At 41.1% G+C, this 24,856-nt stretch overlaps 1 protein-coding gene and 1 pseudogene across 3 annotated transcripts; one reads left to right on the forward strand and one right to left on the reverse strand.

Annotated features, from left to right (window-relative positions):
• Positions 1 to 1,201: 1,201 nt before the first annotated feature.
• Positions 1,202 to 23,872, reverse strand: Tbp (TATA-box binding protein). Of its 3 annotated transcripts, none has more exons than XM_090337793.1 (8): positions 23,746 to 23,872; positions 17,856 to 18,031; positions 15,649 to 16,019; positions 13,063 to 13,150; positions 7,891 to 7,982; positions 4,204 to 4,371; positions 3,136 to 3,230; positions 1,202 to 1,921 (listed from the first exon to the last, which is right to left on the reverse strand). In XM_090337793.1, the coding sequence occupies exons 2-8, from the start codon at positions 17,907 to 17,909 to the stop codon at positions 1,842 to 1,844; spliced, it is 948 nt and encodes a 315-aa protein (XP_090193919.1). In that variant the 5' UTR covers positions 17,910 to 18,031; positions 23,746 to 23,872; the 3' UTR covers positions 1,202 to 1,841. The 3 variants fall into 3 exon arrangements, with proteins under 3 accessions (XP_090193919.1, XP_090193920.1, XP_090193921.1); XM_090337794.1 differs by lacking the exon at positions 23,746 to 23,872 and adding an exon at positions 23,266 to 23,481; XM_090337795.1 differs by lacking the exon at positions 23,746 to 23,872 and adding an exon at positions 18,866 to 18,989.
• LOC150059409 (chromobox protein homolog 3 pseudogene) lies at positions 10,907 to 11,417 on the forward strand (annotated as a pseudogene).
• Positions 23,873 to 24,856: the final 984 nt, after the last annotated feature.

The following is a 24,856-nucleotide window of genomic DNA, read 5'->3' on the forward strand; positions in this document are numbered from 1 at the left end:
AAACATTACTTTATAAAATTTAAAAGCATTGTGTGAAAAAATAAACTTTTCTGAGGAATATACAGAATACCTACTTACACAGAAAAACTTTTCCTTGAAGAGAAGCAGATGATGTTGGAATGTCTTTCAAATATGCTATACATCACTGCCTTAGTAACTAAGAAATGAGAAAAAGTACCTTGTACACTTCCCCTTTAAACTGGACATAGCCTCATACAAATTCTATCCAAACTTAGAAATTGAAAACGGTCTTTAATAAACCATTATTATTCCTCTTCTAAAAGATCACTCAGGGGCCGGGAGTTTGGCCTAGTGGTAGAGTGCCTGCCTAGCATGCACGAAGACCCGGGTTCAATTCCTTGGTACCACATACATAGAAAAAAAGCCAGAAGTGGTGCTGAGGCTCAAGGGGTAGAGCTCTAGCCTTGAGAAAGTCCAAGGACAGTGCTTAGGCCCTGAGCTCAAGCCCAGGACTGGCAAAAAAAAAAAAGATCACTCAGGAAATACCTGTAGTCACCTAAAATGCACAAAAGAATGCTCTCTGTAGAGAGCACAGGAGAAAATGCACATGGCCATTACTGAGTGGCTCAATTAAGGCCCCTCAGAGAATGCTATATTCCCGATCTTGGAGATAGATACAACTGAGACACAGACTGAAAAAAACAAGCCACAAAACTGAACATATACTTTGGTATTTTTCCACAAAACAAGACCAAAAGCTCTTCCTCACCAAGTTTAGACGACACACACTACTCTGGGAAGTAGGCAAAGACCACTTCCTTCTGATTGTAACTTCCTAGTGAAATAACCTATTTTTATAATTAAACGGACAAAAAGCACCTAAAGAATAAAACCTAAGAACTTGTAAATGCCTACTGGATTTTGCGTGGGAAAAATAGCCTTCACCAAAATGTTACACCAGAGGACGCAGTCTGTAGACACAACATCAGCTTTTACACAAAAGACTCAGACTATTTTTTCACTTGTAGCATAGCTATAAAACATGGCAAGTCTGGTGGCAGCCTAAGTGCTTCACCTCTAAAACAGGGACAAACTGTGCACTGAAGTGCCTAGGAAGCAAGGGGTACTTACTCCAAGTAGGGTAGTTGTATTGGTGATCAGTATGTTTTCAGGTGGTATGTCCATTTTCATGGTAAATACACAATGAAATGTTGACCCAAACAAATGACAAACATCAAAATGATTTCAGACATTATATCTAAAATACAATTTTTAACAGTTTATGCTCACATGACTTAAAAGATATAAGAACAATCTAACACTTTTGTAAACTGCGTTTTTTTTTCTCATACAGAGTACTGTGAAGAAAGAAACATATGTACAGCCATTTGCTTTCATTAATACAGCTATTCTGTCCTGCAATACTGGAAAGGAGGAATGTGTCTGGCACAAAAATAACCCCTAAGAGTTACAAATTAGAAAAACAACACTTTTAAAAAAGATTCTTTTCTGGTAGAAATATAAAAACTGTGGTTTATGGGGAAAAATTAAAAACTTCAATTGTACAGGTGTCTTGAACACTTTAAGTCTGTCCCTTTAACCAACCAACTTGTCAACAGCAGTGTTTAAAATATAAATAAGTGGGCAACGCTGCCCAAATAGCAGCATAGTACAAGCAAGTCACAGTAATGCTGCAGGGTGATCTCAGTGCAGAAAAAGTCACCTTCCCAGCAACTTGCAGTGGGACACTGAAGAGCATCGCCTGGTGCCACAACCTGTAACTGGGTGTCCATCTTCTCACAACTGCACCATTAGAGGTACCAAAAATGATTTGTTTAAAAAACAAGTAGGTGAAGAAGGCAGGAGTAAGTGGGCAGCTACTACGTGGTCTTCCTGAATCCCTTTAGGATGGGGTAAATGTTTTCAAATGCTTCATAAATTTCTGCTCTGACCTTAGCACCTACAAATACAGAATAGAGATAAATGTGAAATGGCATGTATTATCACCATCTTAAAGCTTCAAGAAGTAACTCCAGACCAGCTTTGTTTTGTTTTTTTTAAGAGATGGAGTATAACTCCAGGCCCCTGACTTTTTTTTTTTTTTAATTAAAAAAACAATGTACTGGGCCACAAGTTTGGCCTAGTGGTAGAGTGCTTGCCTAGCATGCACAAATAAAGACCTGGTTTTGATTCCTTGGTACCACAGAAAAAAGCTGCAAGTGGTGCTGTAGTTCAAGGGTAGAGCTCTAGCCTTGAGAAAAGTCCAAGGACAGTGTTCAGGCCCTGAGTTCAAGCCCCACAAGTGGCAAAAAAAAAAAAAAAAATGTACCCATTAACTTTGGCCCCCTAGTCCACAGATCTTCCCCAAACTCCATTCTGTACAAATTCATAATCCAGCAAGTATAGCTCACATTTTGTCCTGCACCAGGACATAAATGAGTAACATTGGGGCAAAACCTCATTTCTTCCAGTTGGCATCCTAAGCTAAACTACACTTTGCTGCCTCATAATGGTACACTGATGAAACCCAACTCCAGAGGATTAATTCCAACTGAACACATCATCTATTATTCTATCAGTGTTGCCATACCCTGCCCCCCACACCAACCATCAGGTATGATTAAAGTCTGAGACCAGACTCCAGAGGGTCTTATTCTTACTAGAGCTAGAGTAAAAAGAATATTTTTTAGAAAAAAAGGGGGTGTGTGTGGCCTAGTTGTAGAATGTTTGCCTAGCATGCACAAAGCCCTGGGTTCGATTCCACAGTACCATAATACTAGAGAAAAAGCCAGAAGTAGCCGTGTGGCTCAAGTAGTAGAGTGTTAGCCTTGAGAGAAAAAAAAAAGCCCATGGACAGTACCCAGGCCCTGATTTCAAGGCCCAGAACTGGCCAAAAGAAAAAAAAAAAAAATGGTGCCCATAGCTCATGCTCATGCCTATAATCCTAGCAACTCAAGAGACTGAGATCTGAGGAACACTGTTCATAGCCAGCCCTGGCTCAAGTGGTAGAGTGCTAGCCTTGGGCAAAAGAAGGTCAGGGACAGCATCCAGGCCACAGAATTGAATAAAAAAAAGAAAGAAAGAAAAGACAAATATACCAAATACACCAACACAAAATTCCCCTTCCTCCCTGCCACAGAAAATTCTATGCCTGTAATTCCCCTTGTAACTTACCTGTTAATACAACTTTTCCTGAAACAAAAATAAGGAGAACAATTCTGGGTTTGATCATTCTGTAGATTAATCCAGGAAATAACTCTGGCTCATAGCTAGGAAAATGGCAAAAAGAGTTTAGAAATCATAAAGTTTCCCATGCTTCCAGATATAATGAAGCCCTGTGCAAGAGAAGTACTACAGAAGCCACCCACTCATAGGTAAAGTACAGTGCTTCAATAGCACCTAGAAGGGATCATTTTCATAAACTTGCCATCAGCAGGATATCTAACTATTGGTTATGTATCCTCCTCTCACCTAGTTTTATTTCAATGAGCCTGTGCTATGTGACATCTGGAGAGAGTGTGTGTGTGTGTGTGTGTGTGTGTGTGTGTGTGTGTGTGTGTATATACTTGTATATACATACATACATATGTACGTACATACATAAACATACACATACATAGAAAAAAAGAATGAAAGACAAAGACAGAGTAAAGATGGAAAAAGCGTGTGAATGTGTTCTATCTGTTCTTTATCCAGATTCTCATGCCTCCCTTTATACAAGAGGTTGTACACTCAATTCATGTATTTAAAATGCACTCAGCAACAAAATAAAGTAAAATACAATTTTTTCTAGTTAAGGGTATCCCAGGGAGTCATTAAGGGAAATGGGAAGTGACGATATGAGGAAGATGCTGTTCCTTAGAACAGCAGGAAGAAATCCTGGAAGAAGTTCTGGAAGTGTGGCCTAGTGGCAGAGTGCTCACCTAGCATGCACAAAGCCCTGGGTTGATTCCTTGGTACCACATACATAGAAAAGCCAGAAGTGGTACTGTGGCCCAAGTGGCAGAGAGACAACCTTGAACAAAAAGTATGCAAGGACAGTGCCCAAGACTAGGGAAGAAAAAAAAAAAAGGAAAGAAGAAATCCTGGAAGAAATATAATCATTAACTATATCCTGTGATTACATACACATTATACACATTATGATTATATCCTCTGAATCTCTTGTCTGTGTTTTATTCTGAACAGTATGTAAATATATAAATTGCTGCCAAAAAGAATCCCAGCACATTTCAGACTCACCTACTGAACTGCTGGTGGGTGAGCACAAGGCCCTCCAGTCTTATGGGGAATTTCACATCACAACTTCCCACCATGTTCTGAATCTTGAAGTCTAAGAACTTGGCTGGAAAACCCAACTTCTGTACAACCCTGGCATATTTTCTTGCTGCTAGTCTGGACTGTTCTTCACTAGAGAAAGGGAAGGAAAAAAAATTTATCCTGAAGTTAGCTGAGTCAATCATTTAGAAGAATGACTCAAAGTCTAAATCAACTCATGGGATACAAACTGGTCACTCCTGTTCCAAGAGGAAAAATCAGCAATACGTATTAACAAGTGTTTTCTGCATCCTCAGTGGAAAACTATGGGTCTACCAAAATGATCAATTTTGACATCATATCTTTGGGGATGCAACATGTAGTACCAATGCCCTCATCAGTTACTTTTGCCTGCAAATTTCTGTTGAGATGAAAACTGAGCCTTCTCTTCACAGAAGAATGCGGATAAGAAAGACAAGATATACTCAAAACTCCATCCTATTCAAATTCTATCCCATCATTCTATGATTTCATCATTGGATAAAACCATGACTTAGCAATGCAGAGTAGTAAAATGCAAGTGATAATGCCAAAAAAAGTTCTTAAGCACAATAAATCATAAATGCCAAAAATATGCACCGAGATATACTGTATTTTCTTTTTTTTTTTACAATGTTATTGTCAAAGTGATGGACAGTTACATACATAAGGTAGTGAGTACATTTCTTGGCAAACATTGTTATTACTTTCCTCGTGTTCCTACTACTTTCCCTCCCTCCTGCTGTTTTCTTTTTCCTTTGGAAAAGGAATTTCTCTGTTTTTTACTTTCCTTGATAAACAATGATAAAATAACAACCTGCAGGGTAGTTATAGTGGCCTAGTGGTAGAATGCTTGCCTAGCATGCACAAAACCCTGAGTTCAGTTCCTTGGTACCACATATACAGAAAAAGCTGGAAATGGTGCTGTGGATCAGGTGGTAGAGCACTAGCCTTGAGAAAAGCTCAAGGATAGTGCCCAGGCCCTGTGTTCCAGCACCAGAAATGACAAAAAAAAAAAATTCAATCTGCAGATGATATAGGACAAGACGGTTAAAAATTGCAAAAAAAAAAAGGGGGGGGCATCTCAGCTCTGCTGAGGCAGAAGATGGGAAGGAAGGGTTGTGGGTATTAGCAGGAATGGGAAGTCCAACAAGCTGAATGAGGATGAATATGGTTATAGTCATTTATATGTATATAGTAAAAAACTAAGGCAAAGAAGGGAAAGTGACAGAGGGGTGAAACTAATCAGAAACATTTTTAATTGGGATGCATGACAAAACTGTCACAACAAAAGTGCCCTTGAATTAATGTATGCTAATAAAAGCTAAATGCTGACAAAAAAAAAAAGAATGAACAGCTTTAGCAGTTGGATAAACTATTATGATAGTCACTAGAATTATATTTTCTTGCCATAAAATTTTCAATGATAGAAAAATATTAAATGTTTGTAAGTACATTTGCTATTTATATCAATATAAACAAATATGCTGCCAGACACCAATGGCTCGTGCCCATAATCCTAGATACTCAGAAGACTAAGATCTGAGGATCATAGTTCAAAGCCAGCCTGGGCAGAAAAGTCTATGAGACACATCTCCAGTTAACTATCAAAAAGCTGGAAACGGAACTGTGCTCAAAGTGATAGAGCACTAACCTTGAACATAAAAAGTGCACAGACAGCACCCTGTCCCTGAGTTCAAGCCCCAGGAACAGTATCAAATACATCTAGAACTCTATATACTAAGAAATTGAGGGAAAGAACAAGGGGTATTAGCTAAAGTAATCAAACCTCTTATTTTTATGTAGTGAGATTGATAAACTTTTCTTCTAAAAAAAAAAGGAAAAAAGAAAAAAATGTACAAGGGCACCGATAGATCATCCCATGATCCTACTCAAGTAACTGAGATCTGATGATCATGGTTCAAAGCCAGCCCAGGCAAGAAAATCTGTGACTCTCCAATTTAACTCGAAAAAGTAGAAGTGGAGCTATGTATCAAGTGGTAGAGTGATACCCTTGAGCAAAAAGAGGCTCAAGGACAATGCCCAGGACCAGGCACCAGCCCCAGGACTGGCACCAAAACAAAATTAAAGGAAAAGAAAAGGTCTGTCTTGGGAAGAATTAGAAGCATCTGGTCAATAAATGAAGTTTCTGATGTTCTATCCAAAGAAAAATAATAACAAGAAACTTCTCTTTTTTTTTGGGGGGGGGGGGGGCGCAATCCTAGGGCTTGAACTCAGAGCCTGGGCACTGTCCCTATGCTTCTCTGTGCTCAAAGCTAATGCTCTAACACTTAAATTACAGCACCACTTCTGGATTTTTCTGTTTATGTGGCACTAAGGAATCAAACCAAGCGCTATATGCATGCTAGTCAAGCGTTCTAACACTAAGCAGCCCATATTCGCAGCCCAAGAAAGGTAAATTTTAAAGTTCAGAATAAGCATAAATATCCACAGCCCTCTATGTATTGATAATCTAAGCATATTTTAATCATCTTTTCAAGTTTTAGTTCATCAGGCACTGGTATCTCATGCATATAATCCTAGCTACTCAGGAGACTGAGATCTGAGGATCAGGTTCAAAGCCAACATAGGCATGAAAGTCCATGAGACTCTTATCTCTAATTAACCATCAAACAAAAAGTGGCACTGTGGCTCAAGTGGTAGAGCACTAGCCTTGAGCTGAAGAGTTCAGGAACAATGCTCAGGCTCAGAGTTCAAGTCTCAGGATCAACAAAAATAAAAAAAGTAAAACAAAAAAAGCTGAGCAGAGGTGGAACACAAGCAATGGCAGCTCTTGTCAAACATACATCTTAAAACATATATAACTGGTAACCACAACTGAAATTAGTTTCAATGAGGGGCAACTGCTATTGTGGCCACCATACATGCTACTGCTACACTGCCAGAGCCAACAAGGTCACATTCCCATACCCTATTTACATAGCTTTGATATTATACTAAGTGTAGCATATAAAACTTAACTGTAAGGGCCAGGAAAGTGGACTAGTGGTAGAGTGCTTGCCTGCATACATGAAGTCCTGGGTTGGATTCCTCAGTACCACATACACAGAAAAAGCCAGAAATGGCACTGTGGCTCAAGTGGTAGGATACTGGCCTTGAGCAAAAAAATAAAAACAGAAAGTGCAAGGATAGTGCCCAGGCCCTGAGTTCAAGCCCAAGAACTGGTGGCAACAACAACAACAAGAACAACAAAAAACTTGTAGAGACTGTACAGATTGTAAGCATTGTAATGTAAATCCAAAACTGATTCTTGATTTTAGGAAGGTGAAGTGTATGCTATCAATGATTCGCATCAACCATTTTAACAATCACACATAAAGAGTGCAAGCCTCAGCCAGGAGTTTAGCCTCGTGGTAAAGTGCTTGCCTCGCATGCATGAAGACCTGGGTTCAATTCCTCGGTACTACATCCTAGAAAAAGCCAAAAGTGGTGCTGTGGCTCAAGTGGTAGAGCTGAGAAAGGCCAAGAACAGTGCTTAGGCCCTTGAGTTTAAGCCCTAGGGCTGGCCAAAAAAAAAAAACAAGAAAGGAAAAAAGTGCTAGCCTAATAACCTAGAAACATGGTTGTCACCTTCATAACACACAGACCAGGAGAATGAATTCCTTATATTACCTCTTAGCTCCCGTGCACACCATTTTTCCTGAACTAAAAATCAGCGCTGTAGTCCGTGGTTCTCTTATTCTCATGATTACCGCAGCAAACCGCTAAAGTTGTAACAGAAAATCATTAGTCAAGTCATTCTTTTAGAGAAGTAGTGATGAGAAGACATATTAATATGAAGAACCTAGCACATATAGTTATCAAAGTTATTTTTAAACATCGGGATACAGGCATATATACTCCTTCCCAAGATCAACTAGTCTCACCAAAAGGCCTCAGGTCTAGAAATAAAATTTCCAGAACCTTTGAATCAAGGATCAGGATCCACAACTACTTCAAACATATTATCTATTGCCTCTTCCCTATCCTTGCCCCCTCCTCTTTTTTCTGACAAGCTCTATCAACACAGCTCAGCCTGGCCTCAAACTCCTTATCCTATCTCTGCCTCTTGAGTCTTGGAATTATAGACATGTACTACTTACTATACCTAGCTCTCACTTCTCCTAAATATTAATCCTTTTAGGTTGTTACTTCCATCATTAAAGGTTATCAAGCTTTTCCAAATATTCAAAATAAAAACCTCAGGTAACATAATTACTAATTCTGAAATGTTCAATCCATGAGAGTGCACACCTGTACAATCACAGGTTCAAGGCAAACTTAGGCTACATAATGACATCAGGCCTCAAAAAGAAAAACTCCCCATGACCAACAGAAAAAAAGAAAAGAAGGAAGGAAGGAAGGAAGGAAGGAAGGAAGGAAGGAAGGAAGGAAGGAAGGAAGGAAGGAAAGAAAAGATCCTGAGGTGGTAATTGAAAATTAAGCAAGAATATAGATTTCAATGGGTTGTACAAATATTTCTATCCCAGCTAGGAATTCTCAAACTAGAACGTGAGACTGGACCAAAAGGGAAATAATGGCTGGGGTGTAGCTCAATTGAACACTGCTAGCCTTAGCAAGGCCTAGGTTTAAGTCCAAATCAGGTAAGATAAGAAAAAGAAATAGCCAAGCACCAGTGGATCAGGCTTCCAATCCTAGCTACTCAGAAGGCTGAGACCTAAGCATCAAGGTTTAATGCCAGTCTGGGCAGAAATTTCTCGGAAACTGTCTCCAACTGAAACACCAAAAAGGTGGAAATGGATCTGTGGCTCACGTGGTAGAGCACTATCCTTGAGCAAAAATACTCAGGGACAGGGCCCAGGTCTGGAGTTTAAACTCCAGAACTGGAACACCACCTCCCCACACCCCCCACCCCCGACAAAAAAAAAAAAAAAAAGTCAGGTGAAGAAATTGAGTTTATTGAGTTTATCAGGCAGACACTACAAAGTTTTAATAACCAGGGTTTTTAGATAATCCATAAATATCTGAATTGTGTACCCATCCTGATTATCAATCTAGACGGAGGACAGAGCCTTCCTAGATGGCTTCAGGCTGGCAGCCAGTTTCAGTAACTTAGCAAAAGAATGAAAAAGACTGCATTTTGTCCTAAGGTTTTCTTTCCATTCTCCCTTTTCTCTTTATTTTCTCTTATCTATTCAACAGACAATGCTGGCTACTTGGTATAAAGGTTTAATTATCCGATGTATGTGTGCAGGATGTTCACCTTTTCATAGAGATGCTTCTGCATGACCTGATCATGAACCCAGCTGTCTCTTCTACAGATCCGGACAAAATGTGTCTAATTTGGTCCTTTAGGAATGTCCACTCACCAGGCACAGTGGCTCACGCCTGTAATCCTAGCTACACAGGAAGCTGGGATCTGATGATTGAGGTTCAAAGCCAGCCTGGGCACTAAAAAGGCTGTGAGAGGCCAGGATTTTGGCCTAGTGTAGAGTGCTTGCTTAGCATGCATGAAGACCCGGGTTCAATTACTCAGTACTACATACATTTAAAAAAAAAAAAAAAGCTGAAGTGGTGCTGCGGCTCAAGTAGTAGAGCCCTAGCCTTGAGAAAGTCCAAGGATAGTGCCCAGGCCCTGAGCTCAAGCCCTACCACTGGCCAGAAAAAAAAAAGGAAAAAAAAAAGTAAGTCTGTGTCTGTGAGACCCTTATCTCCAATTTATCACCAGAAAACCAGAAGTAGCACTGTGGCTCAAGTAGGGTGGTATCCTTGAGCTGCTGAAGAACTCAGGGACAACGCCTAGGCCCAGAATTCAAGTCTCACCTAACAAAAAAAAAAAATGTCTATTCATTTTCAAATTAAAAAACAAACAAAAACAACTGGTGTAGACACAAAGGTGACATAAAACCTTTTTTTCCCTTTACTTTCTTATATTTTTAAATTTATTTAGTGGCCATTGTTGTTCCAGTACTAGGGCTAGAATCCCAGGCCTCATGTTCTTGCTTACTTTTTTCATCCACAGCTGGGAAAAAAAATTTTTTGTGTGTGGGGGGGAGTTGGTCATGGGGCTTGAACTCTGGACTTGAACGCTGTCCTTGAGCATTTCTGCTCAAAGCTAGTGCTCTACCACTTGAGCCACAGAGCCACTTCCAGTTTTCTGATGGTAAATTGCAGATAATAGTCTCACAGACTTTGGTGCCCAGGCTGGCTTTGGACTGTGATCCTCAGATCTCAACCTCCTGAGTGGCTAGAGTTACAGGTATGAGCTACCAATAAAATTAGCCACTCGACTACTTTAGATGCTATCCTAATGACTTTCTACAATGTCAAAAGCTTTGTAACTTTCTCCCTGATAAGAAGAGGATCTTAGAAATAAACAAAATTAGAGATGCTGCTGCTGCATGATTGCAACCGGGAGCATCTGAGCTCAAGTCTACAATTAAAAATGGCCTCTAGGGGGCAGGTAGTTTGGCCTAGTGGTAGAGTGCTTGCCTAGCATGCACGAAGACCCGGGTTTGATTCCTCAGTACCACATATGTAGCAAAAAGCCAGAAGTGGTGCTGTGGCTCAAGTGGTAGAGCCCTAGCCTTGAGAAAATCCAGGGACAATGGACAATGCTCAGGCCCTGGGCCAAGCCCAGGACTGGCAAAAAAAAAAAGGCCTCTAACAAAACTACAATGCAAAAGAAATGGGAAAGAAAAAGAACGGAAAGAATAAAAAAGTTGAAGAAGCAGAGTCTGAAGAATTTGTTGTGGAAAAAGTACTGGACCGGAGTGTAGTGAATGGGAAGGTAGAATATTTCCTGAAGTGGGAGGGATTTACAGATGCTGATAATACTTGGGAACCTGAAGAAAATTTAGATTGTCCAGAATTAATTGAAGCATTTCTTAATTCTCAAAAAGCTGGTAAAGAAAAGGATGATACAAAAAGAAAATCTTTATCAGACAGTGAATCTGATGACAGCAAATCAAAGAAAAAAAGAGATACTGCTGACAAACCAAGGGGCTTTGCTAGAGGTCTAGATCCTGAACGAATAATTGGTGCCACAGACAGCAGTGGAAAATTAATGTTTCTCATGAAATGGAAAGATTCAGATGGTGCTGGCAAAAGAGGCAAATATGAAGTGTCCTCAGATTGTAATTGCTTTTTATGAAGAGAGACTAACTTGGCATTCTTGTCCACAAGATGAAGCTCAATAATTGTTTGCATTGTTTTTTATATATATTTATAGATATATATAAATCTGAGTCTTGGTTTTTGAATTAATGGTGTGAAACTACATTCTAATGAAAATCAAGTTTGATATGTTGGTTTTGAAAGTAGTATTGGGAGTTGTTGAGTTTGGTTTTTTTTCCCTCAACAGCACTGGTTACTTTGAACAAATATAATTAAGGATTTCTGTAGTTGCTTCCTTTATCAGAAAAGAATATTTAATACCATGGTATATTTCCTCTGTATTCAGGAACAGAATTTTTTTTTTTAATAAGGCAACTTTTTCTGGCCATTACTTAATCAGAACAACTTGTCTTTAACTGCTATGTTGAAGGACCATCCTGAATTTTTTTGTGTGTTTGTGTGTGTGTAAACAAAATACTTACATGGGTAGTTTTTTGTTTCGGAGATTTTGCTTGTTTAGAGGTGTTGGGCATCAGACCCAGAGCCTTGCGTATGTAGGCAAATGATGTATCACTGTGTTACAACCCTGGCCCTTGTTTTTTATTTTGTTGTTGTTTAAGACAGGATCACTAGGCAGCTGAGGCTGGCCTTGAACTTAGTAGATAGCCAGGCTAGCCTCAACTTTAGGTCCTCCTGCCTCTGCCATAGATAGCAAATGCAATACGTTTGCAAAATGTCTTGAAAGGAAAAGTGTCTATCAACAGCTTCCCTCACCCAGATGAGACAACAAAGATAAATTTTGATTTCCTTTCATTAAAAGTTTGTGTAATGAGCATTCCTTTACAGAGTATTAGAATCTGTGTACTAAAAGCTCATAGATCATGAGCTATCTAAGACTCTGCTCATGGAAATGTGAAATCAACTGGTTAGAGATTTCGACTACTTAGGACCTGCTGGCCTAAATGAGTGGACAAAATTTTATAATTGTTGATCTGCATGCTTTTTCTTTACCCTAACTCATTCCTAACATGTAGTCTCAATTTTTTTCAGTATTGGGTTACTGGCTCCACAAAAGCCGGAAAAACAACTTTGTAGTAATCAGAATATTACCCAACTGTATATTGTTTATTTTATTGTAAATAATGGTGAACAGTGGTCAATAAATAGTTTTATATTCAAAAAAAAGAGAAATAAACAAAATTATATAAATGCAGAAAAACATATTGTAATAAATCTTCTTTACTTACTATTCAACTTTTAACAACTACTAACTCATGGTCAATCTTGCTTCATCCATATGCACCCTCACCAATGCTCCCACAGGACTACTCAAGTATTTACCACACATATACTCAATAGTAGTTCAAAATATATGTGAAGCAGATGCCCCTGGCTCACGCCTATAATCCTATCTACTAAGGTAACTGAGATCTAAAGATCATAGTTCAAAGCCAACCTAGGCAGGAAAGTCTCTTATCTCCAATGAACCACCAGCAAACTGGAAATGGTGCAGTGGCTCAAAATGCAAAACACTAGCCTTGAGCAAAAGAGCTAAGGAACAGCAACCAGGCCCCAAATTCAAACACCACAATCAACAAAAATGAAAAGAAATGATATTCATTTGGCTGGTGCCAAGGAACTGAAGCAAAATACAGATTTCTGATCTAGGGACTACTAGACAATTTTTGTTTTACTTCATAGTTTTAGAAACATGAAAATGGCTCTGACCTTAGGATTATATTCAGCATTTCGAGCACGAAGTGCAATGGTCTTCAGATCAAGTTTACAACCAAGATTTACTGTGGATACAATATTTCTGCAAGAAATTTAAAAATAAAACAAGTTACTTTTACACAATGAAGCTTAAATGATAATATAGGAATCTGATATTTTCAGTAGGCATTATTCTTTCCAGTAGTGTTTAAATTCTTGTTCTCTCTTCCTACCTGTACCTCCCTCCCCCCCTTTCTCTTCCCATTCTCTCCCTCCTCTCCTCCCTGTCCCTCTCAACTTCCCTCCCTCCCTTCCTATCACGCTATCATGTGTACACATGTCATCTAATCCAGATTTCCTTACTTAGCATTCACAATGTACTAGGAGGTGGTAATTAGTAACATTTATATATTCAAAGGCGATAAGGCTTCTGGAAAGAGTACAAAATTCTAGGATGCATGTGAGACCCAGGCAGAGGAGATGGAGATTGGTTCTGTCTCCTAAGCCTTTTCTAATCAGCTGGGCTATTTCTTGGAGATCTGAAATATCACCAATGCCAGCTCATTATTAAAGTATCTATAATGAAAACAGACAGGCAAAACATTCTCACACCTCCCTTAATTTTTGGAAGGATGAGAATTCCATTTCTTCTTTGGCAATGGGAAAGACCTGATTTCTCATTTGATTTGCTTCAGTAATTCAGAATACACAGAATCATCATTAGCCACCTAAGTCAAGAAGGCTTTTATGTATGTATTCTTGAATCATTTCATAAATAATTTATGAAAGAAAATGATATAATGAAGCCAGGTGCCAGTGAGTCATGCCTGTAATCCTAGCTACTCAAGGTGCTGAGATCTGAGGATCATAGTTCAAAGCCTGCCCAAGCAGGAAAATCCATGAGCCTCTGGTTAATGGAGAATTAATCACCAGGAAACTAAAAGTGGCACTGTGGCTCAAAGTGGTAGAGTGCTAGCCTTGATTGGGGGGCGGGGGGAGAAGGGGGAAGAATTGAGCTCAGGGACAGCAACAAGGCCAAGTTCAGGCCTCAGGACCAATTAAAAAAAAAAAAGATATAATGAAACTGGGTGCTGGTGACTCATACCTGTAATCCTAGCTACTTAGGAAGCTGAGATCTGGGGGATCAAATTCTCTTACCTCCAATTAACTACCAAAAAGCTAGAAATAGAAATGTGGCTTGAAGCACCAAAGCTCAGGGACAGCACTCAAGCCCAGAGTTCAAGCCCCATACCCAATACCCCAAAAGAGAAAGAGAGAAAGAAAGAGAGAGAGAGAGAAAGAGGAAAACAACACCATAAATATTGATGAAAATTGAGTCAAAGCTAACTCAAATGTTTATGCTACATTTTCCTAGTTTTTGAAAGCATGTAAACTTGAAATGGATAGCATCCACTGAATGTAACTGAACTGCCACATAGACCTGGAACTGTGCAACCCTAATCGATTCTGATTCTAGATTAGCATACACAGACAGTAAGTTCTAACTCAATGTGGCATCTAACTATTTTTATCATACTTTTAAAACCTAATGGCTATGGGGCCGGGAGTTTGGCCTAGTGTTAGAGTGCTTGCCTAGCATGCACGAAGACCCAGGTTCGATTCCTCTGTACCACATACATAGGAAAAAAAAAAAAAAAGCTGGAAGTGGTGCTGAGGCTCAGGTGGTAGAGTTCTAGCCTTGAGAAAGTCCAAGGACAGTGCTCAGACCCTGAGCCCAAGCCCAGGACTGGCAAAAAAAAAAAAAAACCCTAATGGCTCAAAATTTTGTGGTAGAGAGTGGTCTTTGATAGATAATCATAAACCCAGATTTACAATCTTCTCACTGATTGATAATAGGAAATTTTTGGCTATTTTTCCGAAAGGAGAATTGTTTTTCCCCTGCACCTAAAACACTGTTACATACAGGGTACTTCATTTATGGTAGAAACCTCACTTAGAAAATACCATACTCACCTTGTGGGAGGGACATAGATCTTCAAAGATCTGTACACAGCCCTCATGAAAAAAAGTTAATATGAAGAAAAACCAGAACCACTATAACCAATAGCAACACTATAATTAACCCTAAAATTCACATGACTGATTCAGCAAACAAGCTACAAGGAAATGTCCAGCAAGAGCAATAATAAAATTCATCTTGTATTTTAGTAGCTCAAGTATAGAAAATAAAAGGAGACTCTTGCTGAGGGCATTGGTTCACAGCTCCTGTTCCCTCTTGAAAGACAGATGAAGGCCAAGCCACAAGTGTAGCCTAATGGTAGAGTGCTCACTTAGCATGCACAAAGCCCTGGGTTCAATTCCTCAGTACCACATACACAGAAAAAGCTAAAAGTGGAGCTGTGGCTCAAGTGACAGAACACTTGAGCAAAAAGTGCCCAAGGACAGTGCACAGGCCCTGAGTTCAAGCCCCAGGACTGGGGGAAAAAAAAAAAAAAACAACAGATGAAGCCACCTGTGACACAGGACTACCATTCTGTCATGCTTTTAAGCAAATTACCTATCTGAAAATAAAGAGTATAACACAGCTCTAAGGGCCTCCTCTGGTACCAAGCATAGGGTATTCATATGGTAAGTACTCACTGCAGTTGTGGTACGATCCCAGAGCTCTCAGAGGCTGGTGTGGCAGGTGTGATAGGGGTCATAGGTGTCATGGGAGAGGGATACAGGGGAGTGGTGCCCGGCAAAGGTGCGGTGGTCAGAGTCTGAGAATGAAACAACTGCGGAGTCTGCCCTGAGGCTCCCTGTGTCGCCTGCTGAGAAGTTGACTGTTGTACTGCAGCTGCTGCAGTTGCCACTGCCTGCTGCTGCTGTTGCTGCTGCTGCTGCTGCTGTTGTCTTTGTTGCTCTTCCAAAATAGACAAACTATTGGTGTTCTGAATAGGCTGTGGAGTTAGACCTGTGCCATAAGGCATCATTGGACTAAAGATGGGTATTCCAGGAGTCATGGCACCCTGAAGAAGAAAGCAAGGGGAACAATAGGTTAGGCCATTGGTATTGGGTGTTTTGGGGCTTTTCCTGGTAATACCACAGGTAAGATGTATAAAGTATAAGGAAACTTGCTATTCTGAAACACATATTTTACCTCAATAATGAATACAATAGATGAGAGCCTAGAATTGGAATCCAAATGCCACACAAGAAAGTTGCTTAATTGCCCAAATATATTTAGAAGGGACACAACCAGAGCAACTCACATTCCTGTTTACAGTATTACTCTACTACATGAGGAGTATATCTTCTATCTCAACATGAATGACCAAATACATGCTCACCTAAAGATATCCATCTACCTAAGCATTCCACATAGCAGGCATTTAGAAAATGCTGAAATGTTACAATCGTAAGAATGATTACTATTGCTATTAGACTACTGAGCCAGGAGTATGGCCTAGGGGTAAGAGTGCTTGCCTACACAAAGAAAGATCCAGGTTCAATTCCTCAGTACCACATACAGAGAAAAAGCCAGAAGTGGTTTTGTGGCTCATGGATAGAGCACTAGCCCTGAGAAAGCCCAAGGACAGTGCTCAGACCCTGAGTTCAAGCCCCAGGATTGGCGCAAAAAAAAAAAAAAAACACTACTGAAAAAGTTGCTCACTTGGCTTTGACAAAAGTATAAAACCGAAAAACGTGTCAAATACTAACAATCTATTTTTCTCTAACACTTCAAACCTTTTGGGGGATTGTTAAATTTACTAATTTACCTAAGTCCCACAACAGCACTATGGGAAGTGAAACAGAGTTGGCTTTCCATGTAAAGATAGGAAACTGAGATAGGCAGCAGTGGCTAACACCTGTAATTCTAGCTACACAGAAGGCTCAGATCTGAGGATTACCATTCAAAACCAGTACAGGCAGACAAGTCTAGGAAACTCTTATCTCCATTTAACTATCAAAACAGCTACAGAGCAGTGGCTCAAGGTAGAGTGCTAGCCTGGAGCAAAAATGCTCACAGACAGCAACAAGGCCCCCAGTTCAAGGACCAGCACAAGAAGAGAAGGAAAGGGAAGGGAAAAATGGAAAGGGGAAAATGGAAAGGAAGAAAGGAAAAGAGATAGAAGAGGGAAGACATGAAATTGATACCTAAAAAATGGAAATGGCATGCCCAAAATTACAGATCTCTAGCTGATAAGCCAAGATCAAATGATATCCTAACCCAATCTTTCCTTAACAACAGAATCTATGAGGCCCATAGAACATGCAGAGGATTAGAATGTGGCTTTGTAAATCTCTTTATCATGTGTAATGTTCGGTGGATATTTTCTACATAGAGGGTACGAAGTTTCCTTTGACTCTCAAATTCATGTAAAAAACAAAGAACCATGACACTTTCTCACTTTGGCAATCAAAATAAGAAGTGTTATAGCAAGAAAGAAAAGAAGAGGCTAAGCAACTGTGGCTCACACCCGTAATCCTAGCTACTCATGAGGGTGAGATCTGAGGATCACTGTTCAAAGCTAGCCCAAACAGAAAAGTCAGTGAGAGTTATCTCCAATTAACTATTAAAAAGCCAGAAGCCCAGCTGTGGCTCAAGTGATAGAGTGCTAGCTTTGAGCACAAAAGCTCAGAGACCGCATCCAATCCCTATGTTCAAGCCCCAGGACCAGCACACACAAAAGACTGTATTATAGACAAAATATATGTTAGCTTCCAAACAAATTCCCAAAGTAAAACACTGTTGGGCTGACAAAAAAAAAAAAGGAAGCTTGAAAGAAATATATTCATTTTTAATAACAGATAAATGTACCTCCTTACAGTACAAGTGTCCAAGCTCCCTCCTACTTTATTACCTGGGGTGAGGCCAAGCCCTGAGCATAAGGAGGCAGGCTGTTGTTCTGATCCATGGTGTTGACTTTCTTCAGTACTCAGTATTTTCTTAGAGCATATCCCCAGAACACTCTCCTCAGCAACTCTTTCCGTTCTCTGGGTTCTCTTCACACATCAGTAAATATGGATGCTAAGGATGCTGCTTGGAAGAAAATGTAAAGTGTAATAAAAAAGGCACAGGTAACCAGTAGAGTCTTATAACTACCATTTTTTTTTGTTTTTTGTTGTTTTTGTTTTGTTTTTTGTGGATCAAGGGGATTGAACTCGGCCAGGGCGCTGTCTCTGAGCTCTTCAGCTCAACGTTACCATACCCTTGGGCCTGGATGTTGTTCCTGAGCTCTTCAGCTCAAGGCTACCACCCTACCCTTGAGTCAAGCCCCACTTCTGTTTTTCTAGAGGTTAATTGGAGATAAGAGTCTCAGGTCCTTTAGTGCCTGAGCTGGCTTTGAACCTTGATCCTCAGATCTCAGCCTCCTGAGTAGCTAGGCATGAACTACCAAGCCCAGCTACAACTGTTTTTTGGTTACACAAAACACAAGAAAACCAATGAAGCTTCCAGGCATAGTAGTTCATACCTATAATCCTGGCTACTTGGAATATGGAAGCAGGAGGACTCCAAGTTGCAGGCAAACTTGGCAGGTGAAATGATAACTCCTCTGTATATGACCTTTATAATAACAGTGACAGATATTAAAACCAGGCAGGCATGGTGGCTCACACCTGTAATCCTAGCAACTCAGGAGGCTAAGATCTAAGGATCATGGTTCAAAGCCAGGGTGGGCACAAAAGAACCTGAGACTCTTATCTCCAATTAATCACTAGAAAATGGGAAGTAATACTGTAGCTCAGGGGTAGGGCTGTGTAGTCTTGAGCTGAAGAGCTCAGGGACAGTGCCCAGGCCCCATGACCTACAAAAAAAAATTAAATAAATAAATAAAACAAAATGCAAAACAAAAGGTGATAGAGTACTTGCCTCATATGCTCTAGGCAAAAAAAATGTTGGCGGTCATGGGGCTTGAACTCAGGGCCTGGTCACTATCCTTGAGCACTTCTGCTCAGGGCTTCTTATCATCTACCACTTTGAGCCACAGTGCCACTGTGGTATTCCAGTGGTGAATTGGAGACAGGAGTCTTATGGACTTCTCTGCCCAGGTTGGCTTTAAACCTCATTCCTCGCCTCCTGAGCAGCTAGGATTACAGGTGTGAGCCACCAGTTCCTGGCAAGAAAAAAAAATCTGAATGAAACCAATTAAACTACTTTGAAATATTTTAATTTTAGCCTCATAATGTCTCTTCTTTCCACATTTCTTCTAATTACATGCCCAAATGTGAACATACCCAAAACTAAAATTACTTGTTGTTACATGTTTTATACTCTGATAGGGTTCAAAATTAAAGTGTAAAAATCAGCATTAAAAACTGAGACAAGGGGACAGGAGTTTGGCCTAGTGGTACAGTACTTGCCTAGCATGCACGAAGACCCAGGTTCAATTCCTTGGTACCACATTTTTAGAAACAGCCGGAAGTGGTGCTGAGGCTCAAGTAGTAGAACTCTAGCCTTGAGAAAAATCCAAGGACAGTGCAGAGGCCCTGAGCTTAAGCCCAGGATGGGCAAAAAAAAAAAAAACTGAGACAAAAGTTTAGATCTAGGATTGTAGTTTGAGGCTGTCCTAACCAGCATAGTTCTCTATACTGTACCTCAAAAAACAACTAGAAGAAGCATAGTGTATGACTCAAGTGGTAGAACATGGACAAAGATGAGGCTGGACAGTCAAACCTCAGGGCCATAGAAGAGGCCCTTATCTGGCCAGAGAGGTGAACAGGTGGAGCCTGAAAACATAAGGATCTGAGTCCAAACTCTAGTTCCAACAAAAAAGAAAAAAAAAAAAACACTGAGCCAAGTACCAGTGGCTAAGCTACTCATGACACTGAGATCTGAAGATCAAGGCTCAAAGCAACCAAGGCAAGAAAGTGAACAAAATTATCTTATCCAATGGTCCACAAGCCAGAAGTGGAGTTGTGGCTAGAGCACTAGCCTTAAACACAAAAGTAAGGGTTATGGGACCAGGACTTTGGCCTAGTGGTAGAGTGCTTGCCTAGCTGCATGAAGACCCAGGTTCAATTCCTCAGTACCACATACACAGAAAAGCCAGAGGTAGTGCTGTGGCTTAAGTGGTAGGGTACTAGCCTTGAGTAAAGCCCAAGGACAATGCTCAGGCCCTGAGTTTAAGCCCCAGGACTGGGCAAAACAAACATACAAATAAAAAAAAAAAAAAACTAAGGGATAGCATGCAGGCCCAAAGTTCAAGCCCCAGACTAGCATAAAAGAAAAAGACAAAAAAACAGGCCTAAAGCGTGCACTAGTGGCAGTGTGCTCAGCTAGCATTCATGAAAGCCCTGGGTTTGATTCCTCGGTACCACATACACAGAAAAAGTGGAACTGTGTTTGGCTCAAGTGTCAGAGTGCTACCTGAGCAAAAAGTGTCCAAGAACAGTGCCCAGACCCTGAGTTCAAGTCCCAGGACTGGCAAAAAAAAAAAAAAAAAGAATCAGCAAGACCTCATCTCGAAAAACATACCAGATATGGTAGGGCACATCTATTGTCCTACCTAATGAGATACACAGTTTGAGAGGACTGTGGTTCAGGGTAGCCACAGCAAGAAGCATGAGACCAAAAGTGGAAAAATAAAGCAAAAAGGGCTGGAGATTTAACTCAAGTGGAAGAAGCCTCTTGTCTAGTAAGCACTAAGGCCTTGAGTTCAAAACCCCCAGTACTAAGGGTGGTGCGCGGGGGGGGGGAAATACACTTGGAGAAGCTAGGTATGATGGTAAATGCCTATGATCCCTGTACTCAGGGGACTGAGATAGAAGGATGATGCAAGACTGTCTTAAGAAGCAGAAAAATAAATAGAAGCTGGCCATGGTGGCTCATGCCTGTAATCTTAGCTACTCAGGAGGCTGAGGCTGAGATCTGAGAATCAATGTTCAAAGCCAGCCTGGGCACACCTGAGACTCCAATTAACCTCTAGAAAATAGGAAGTGGGGCTTGGGTCAAGCCTAGAGCTGAAGAGCTCAAGGACCAGACTCAGGCCCAAGGGTAGGGCAGTAGCCTTGAGCTGAAGAGCTCAAGGAGAGCGCCCAGGCCAAGTTAAAGCCCCATGACACTCTTCCCCCCCACACACACACTAAAGAACCAGAAAAATAAAACTTTGGGGGAAAACAGCTAAAGGGAACAAATTCCAATATAAACTGTAAAGCAGAACACTTTTTAAATATTTTAAATATAGCACTGTTAGGCCAAGTTCTGATTTTTAAACCTTCTATTCAAATTTTATATCTTTCACAATATCTTAGGCATAAATTTTAAAAAACATTGAATTCGAATCAATATGCCTTAGTGTGACCATTTACTGAGTTCCAACTGTAATGAAAGAATGCAGAAGCAATTACATAAACATAACAAAATGTTTTTTGAAATATAAGGGCTGGAAAAAAGCCTTAGTGGTAGAGTGCTTGTCTAGCATGCATGAAACCCAGGCCCAGAGTTCAAGGCCCATGTCTGACAAAAAAAGAAAAAAAATTATTTTATCTCTTAGAAACACATTATTGCAACTATCTAATGTAACTTCTTTTTCTTTTTTTTTTTTTTCCACATAACACAGGGTCCTGGCCTCAAATTCCATATGTAGCCTAAGATGGCTTTGAACTCAAAATCCTCTGCTTCAGTCTCCTCAGTGCTGAGATTACCATTTTCACCACCACATCCAGCTTGGCTGGCATCTGAAACTATTTGCTAATAAAAAATATGTGACTACTAAAAGACCTTGCATCCCATCCCCCAGTGGTGAAGATCCAATCCAGGACTTCATATAAGCCAAACAAAGGGCTATACATCTTCAGCCTGTAAGAGACCTTATCAGTTCAGGTCAGACAGACCAATAACTTGCTGAGGGGTGCAGAGAAAAGGGAATGGATGAACAAAAGATTACATGACTGAGTGTATTAACATCAAAATGTGTCTAGTTATATAGTAAGCATAGGAAAATATTAGTCATTATTAGATATCAATTTAAATATTTATTATCAGTAGTCTCATATAAAACATATATATATATATATATATATATATCATACTTTCCGATCATTATGTCCAAAGACCCATATTAACTTCAAGAATATGAAAGAGTAGGCACATTCATGTGATACCTGCTGAATAGGTTAAAGTACCCTAAAAGATTATCCTACACACCTGTCATTGAAAAAAGTAGACAAATAGGGAGAAGAAGGGAGGGAAGGAAAAAAGAAGGGTCCTTCTTCTGAAACACATCAAACATAAATTTTACTTTTCTAACATTATTATCCTGTAATACAGAAGTGCTACAGATAGAAAGATGAGGAGTACACAGTCCTCTGCATCAAACAGTTCAATATGAACTAAATAAAGAGAGTATGCACTTGGCTTAAGTACTACATAAGTAGAGATCCATGAAAGCAGAAACCACTGTAAATGTTTTTGCGATCTCTATACCTACCACCATGCCTGGCATATAATATATGATCATGAATGAATATATATGTATATATTGTGGAAAAATAGAGAATACAGGAAAAAGCATTGGGAAAAGAGGACACTGTTTTCTCAAAGCAGAAACCATCTAACACAGGAACAACAAAGTAAATAAAATTTATGAATCACTGTTAGGTAAAATGAAATAAACACAAAGACATAAAAAGCATGCAGTATGCAAACAATGAGCTCTATATGACTATGGAGGCTTATTATGACTGCAGATGAAACAGCAGACATAGAGAGGGTCACGTTATCAGTATTATGAAATGTAATTACATAGGCAAATAAGAATAAAGGATTTAAGTGCAATAACAGGTTGCTTTTGCTAAAAATGGATCCATTTCAGAGGAGAAAACTGGAGGCTGAAAATTCCGCGTAAGGGGGGGTGTCTCCCAAGATAATGGAGGTAGGAAGGATTTAAGGCTCAAAATATTACTAGAGATTTATCCAGAACGTTTGGTGGCTCCAGATCACATTTTGCAAACTAAAAGTCTTCAGGAAAAAAAAAACAAAGTTGGTTGTGTAATGTTTACTAACTATGCAGCACTCATCTCTCCTCACCTACAAATAAAACCATACCTTGCCTACTGACTGCGCTAGCCTATACTTAGCCTAATTGCAGTGCTTTCATCCTTTGGAAACTGAAGAAACAAATTAGATATTTTGAAGAGGCAAATTAATTCTTCGGTTTTCAAGCCTGAGCACTTTTCCCAGCATGGCCTTGCGTTTTTGAAAAACCACGTTAGCTTGAGATTATAGAAGAGCTTTTAAAGTGCTGCGATTGCACTTCATTTTTTCCCTACCCAGACACCGTGTGTTTCCATACGACTTATCCATCGTTCTTTTTCCTTCTCCCTGGGTTAGTTTATGTACAGTAAGTCTCAAGTGTCTGACTGGAGGTGTACAAAGTCTCAAACACCGCTTTATTATAATAACCACCCCTGCTGGACGCGAAATGGGCAGCCACAGGCCCGCGTGGAACTGCCTACGGTCCAGAGGGGCTTCGGACGGGGCCGACTCGGTCTCCGGAGGGCAGGGCTGACCCACGACGAGCGCGCCGCAGGGCCGGGCGCCGGGCTGGAGCGGGGCCGAGCGGCCGGTAGAGGCCCGAGCGGCGGCCGCGCGCGCGGAGGAGCGTCCCTCGTGGGCCCGCGCCCGATGCCTTCCCTCCGGCTCTCGGCAGCCCGCCAGCCCCGGGCCGGGCAGCCAGCCGGGGCCGGGCAGCCGGGGCGTCTCTCCACGGCGACCTCAAAGAGAAGGAAAGCTAAAAGGGGGGCTGTTACCTGCAGCGACGGCGCCGAGGACGACACGCCCGCGGAAACCAAGCTGAGCCCCAGTGGGCCCGGTCGCCCGCCACAGCGACCCTTCCCGACCCCGCAAGATTCCGGGCGCGCGTTGAAAATGTCACTTCCGCCAGTCCTACCCACAGCTTCAGCGGGTAGTCTCCTTCTGAGCAACCGCCACGGGAAGTAGGGCACCAGGTCACTTCCGGCGTTGCCGGAGCGCTCGGTCCGGTGTACTAGGAGCGAGGGGCGGGACTCTCCGGAACTTCCGGGGCGGAGCCACCTCTTATTGGTCGTTGGCCGTTGTGAGGCTTGGCGAGGAGGAGCTTGTGGTGCTGGTTCTGAGGCTCGAGCTCCCGTTCCGCGTGTCTGCTTCGGCCTAGCCCTGAAGCCACGCTGGAGCTACAGCTCCACTTCCAGACTTAGAAGCAGTTCTTCCTGCTGTCTAACTGCACCGATCGCATTTCTGCCTAGGCTGGCCGAGCACAGTAGTGAGGAGTACAGGCGAGCCCCCCCAGCGCCCAGCGGGACCGGGCTTGAACTCGGGCCAGGGCTTGGTCCCGGACACCTTTCTGCTCAAGGCTAGCGCAGTACCACTTGAGCCACAGCCCGACGTCTTCTTTGGGTAGTTTAATGGAACTATGTCTCCCAGACTTTTCTGCGCCCAATGGCTTCAAACCAGATAGGCAGATCTCCGCCTCCTGAGAACAGGCCTGAGCTACCAGCGCCTGGCTGGTTACTCTTGAAAAGAGTAAGATAAGGGAAAAAAAAAAAAAAAACAACAGGCAGCTGATGCTTAAAAGTTCATTTACTAAGGCCGGCGGCGCGAAAGCTCACGCCTGTAAGCATAGTTACTCAAGTGGCTGAGATCTGAGGATGGCACTTCAGAGCCAGACCGGGCACTGAAGACTGAGACTCCAGTTAACCATAGAAAAAACCGCAAGTGGCACTCTGGCCTGAGGGGTAGGGCGGTAGCCTTGAGCTGAAGAGCTCAGGGACAGAGCCCAGGATTTACCAACAAAAAAAAAAAAAGTTCATTTACATTCTAATCTGCTACTACCATCTCATGCCAAGTAAGACATTTGCCCTGTTCTTAGACTTATTCCTGGTG

The sequence above is a fragment of the Megascapheus bottae genome, chromosome 8, assembly GCF_031878675.1.
Source record: "Megascapheus bottae isolate mThoBot1 chromosome 8, mThoBot2.hap1, whole genome shotgun sequence".
Taxonomy (NCBI): domain Eukaryota; kingdom Metazoa; phylum Chordata; class Mammalia; order Rodentia; family Geomyidae; genus Megascapheus; species Megascapheus bottae.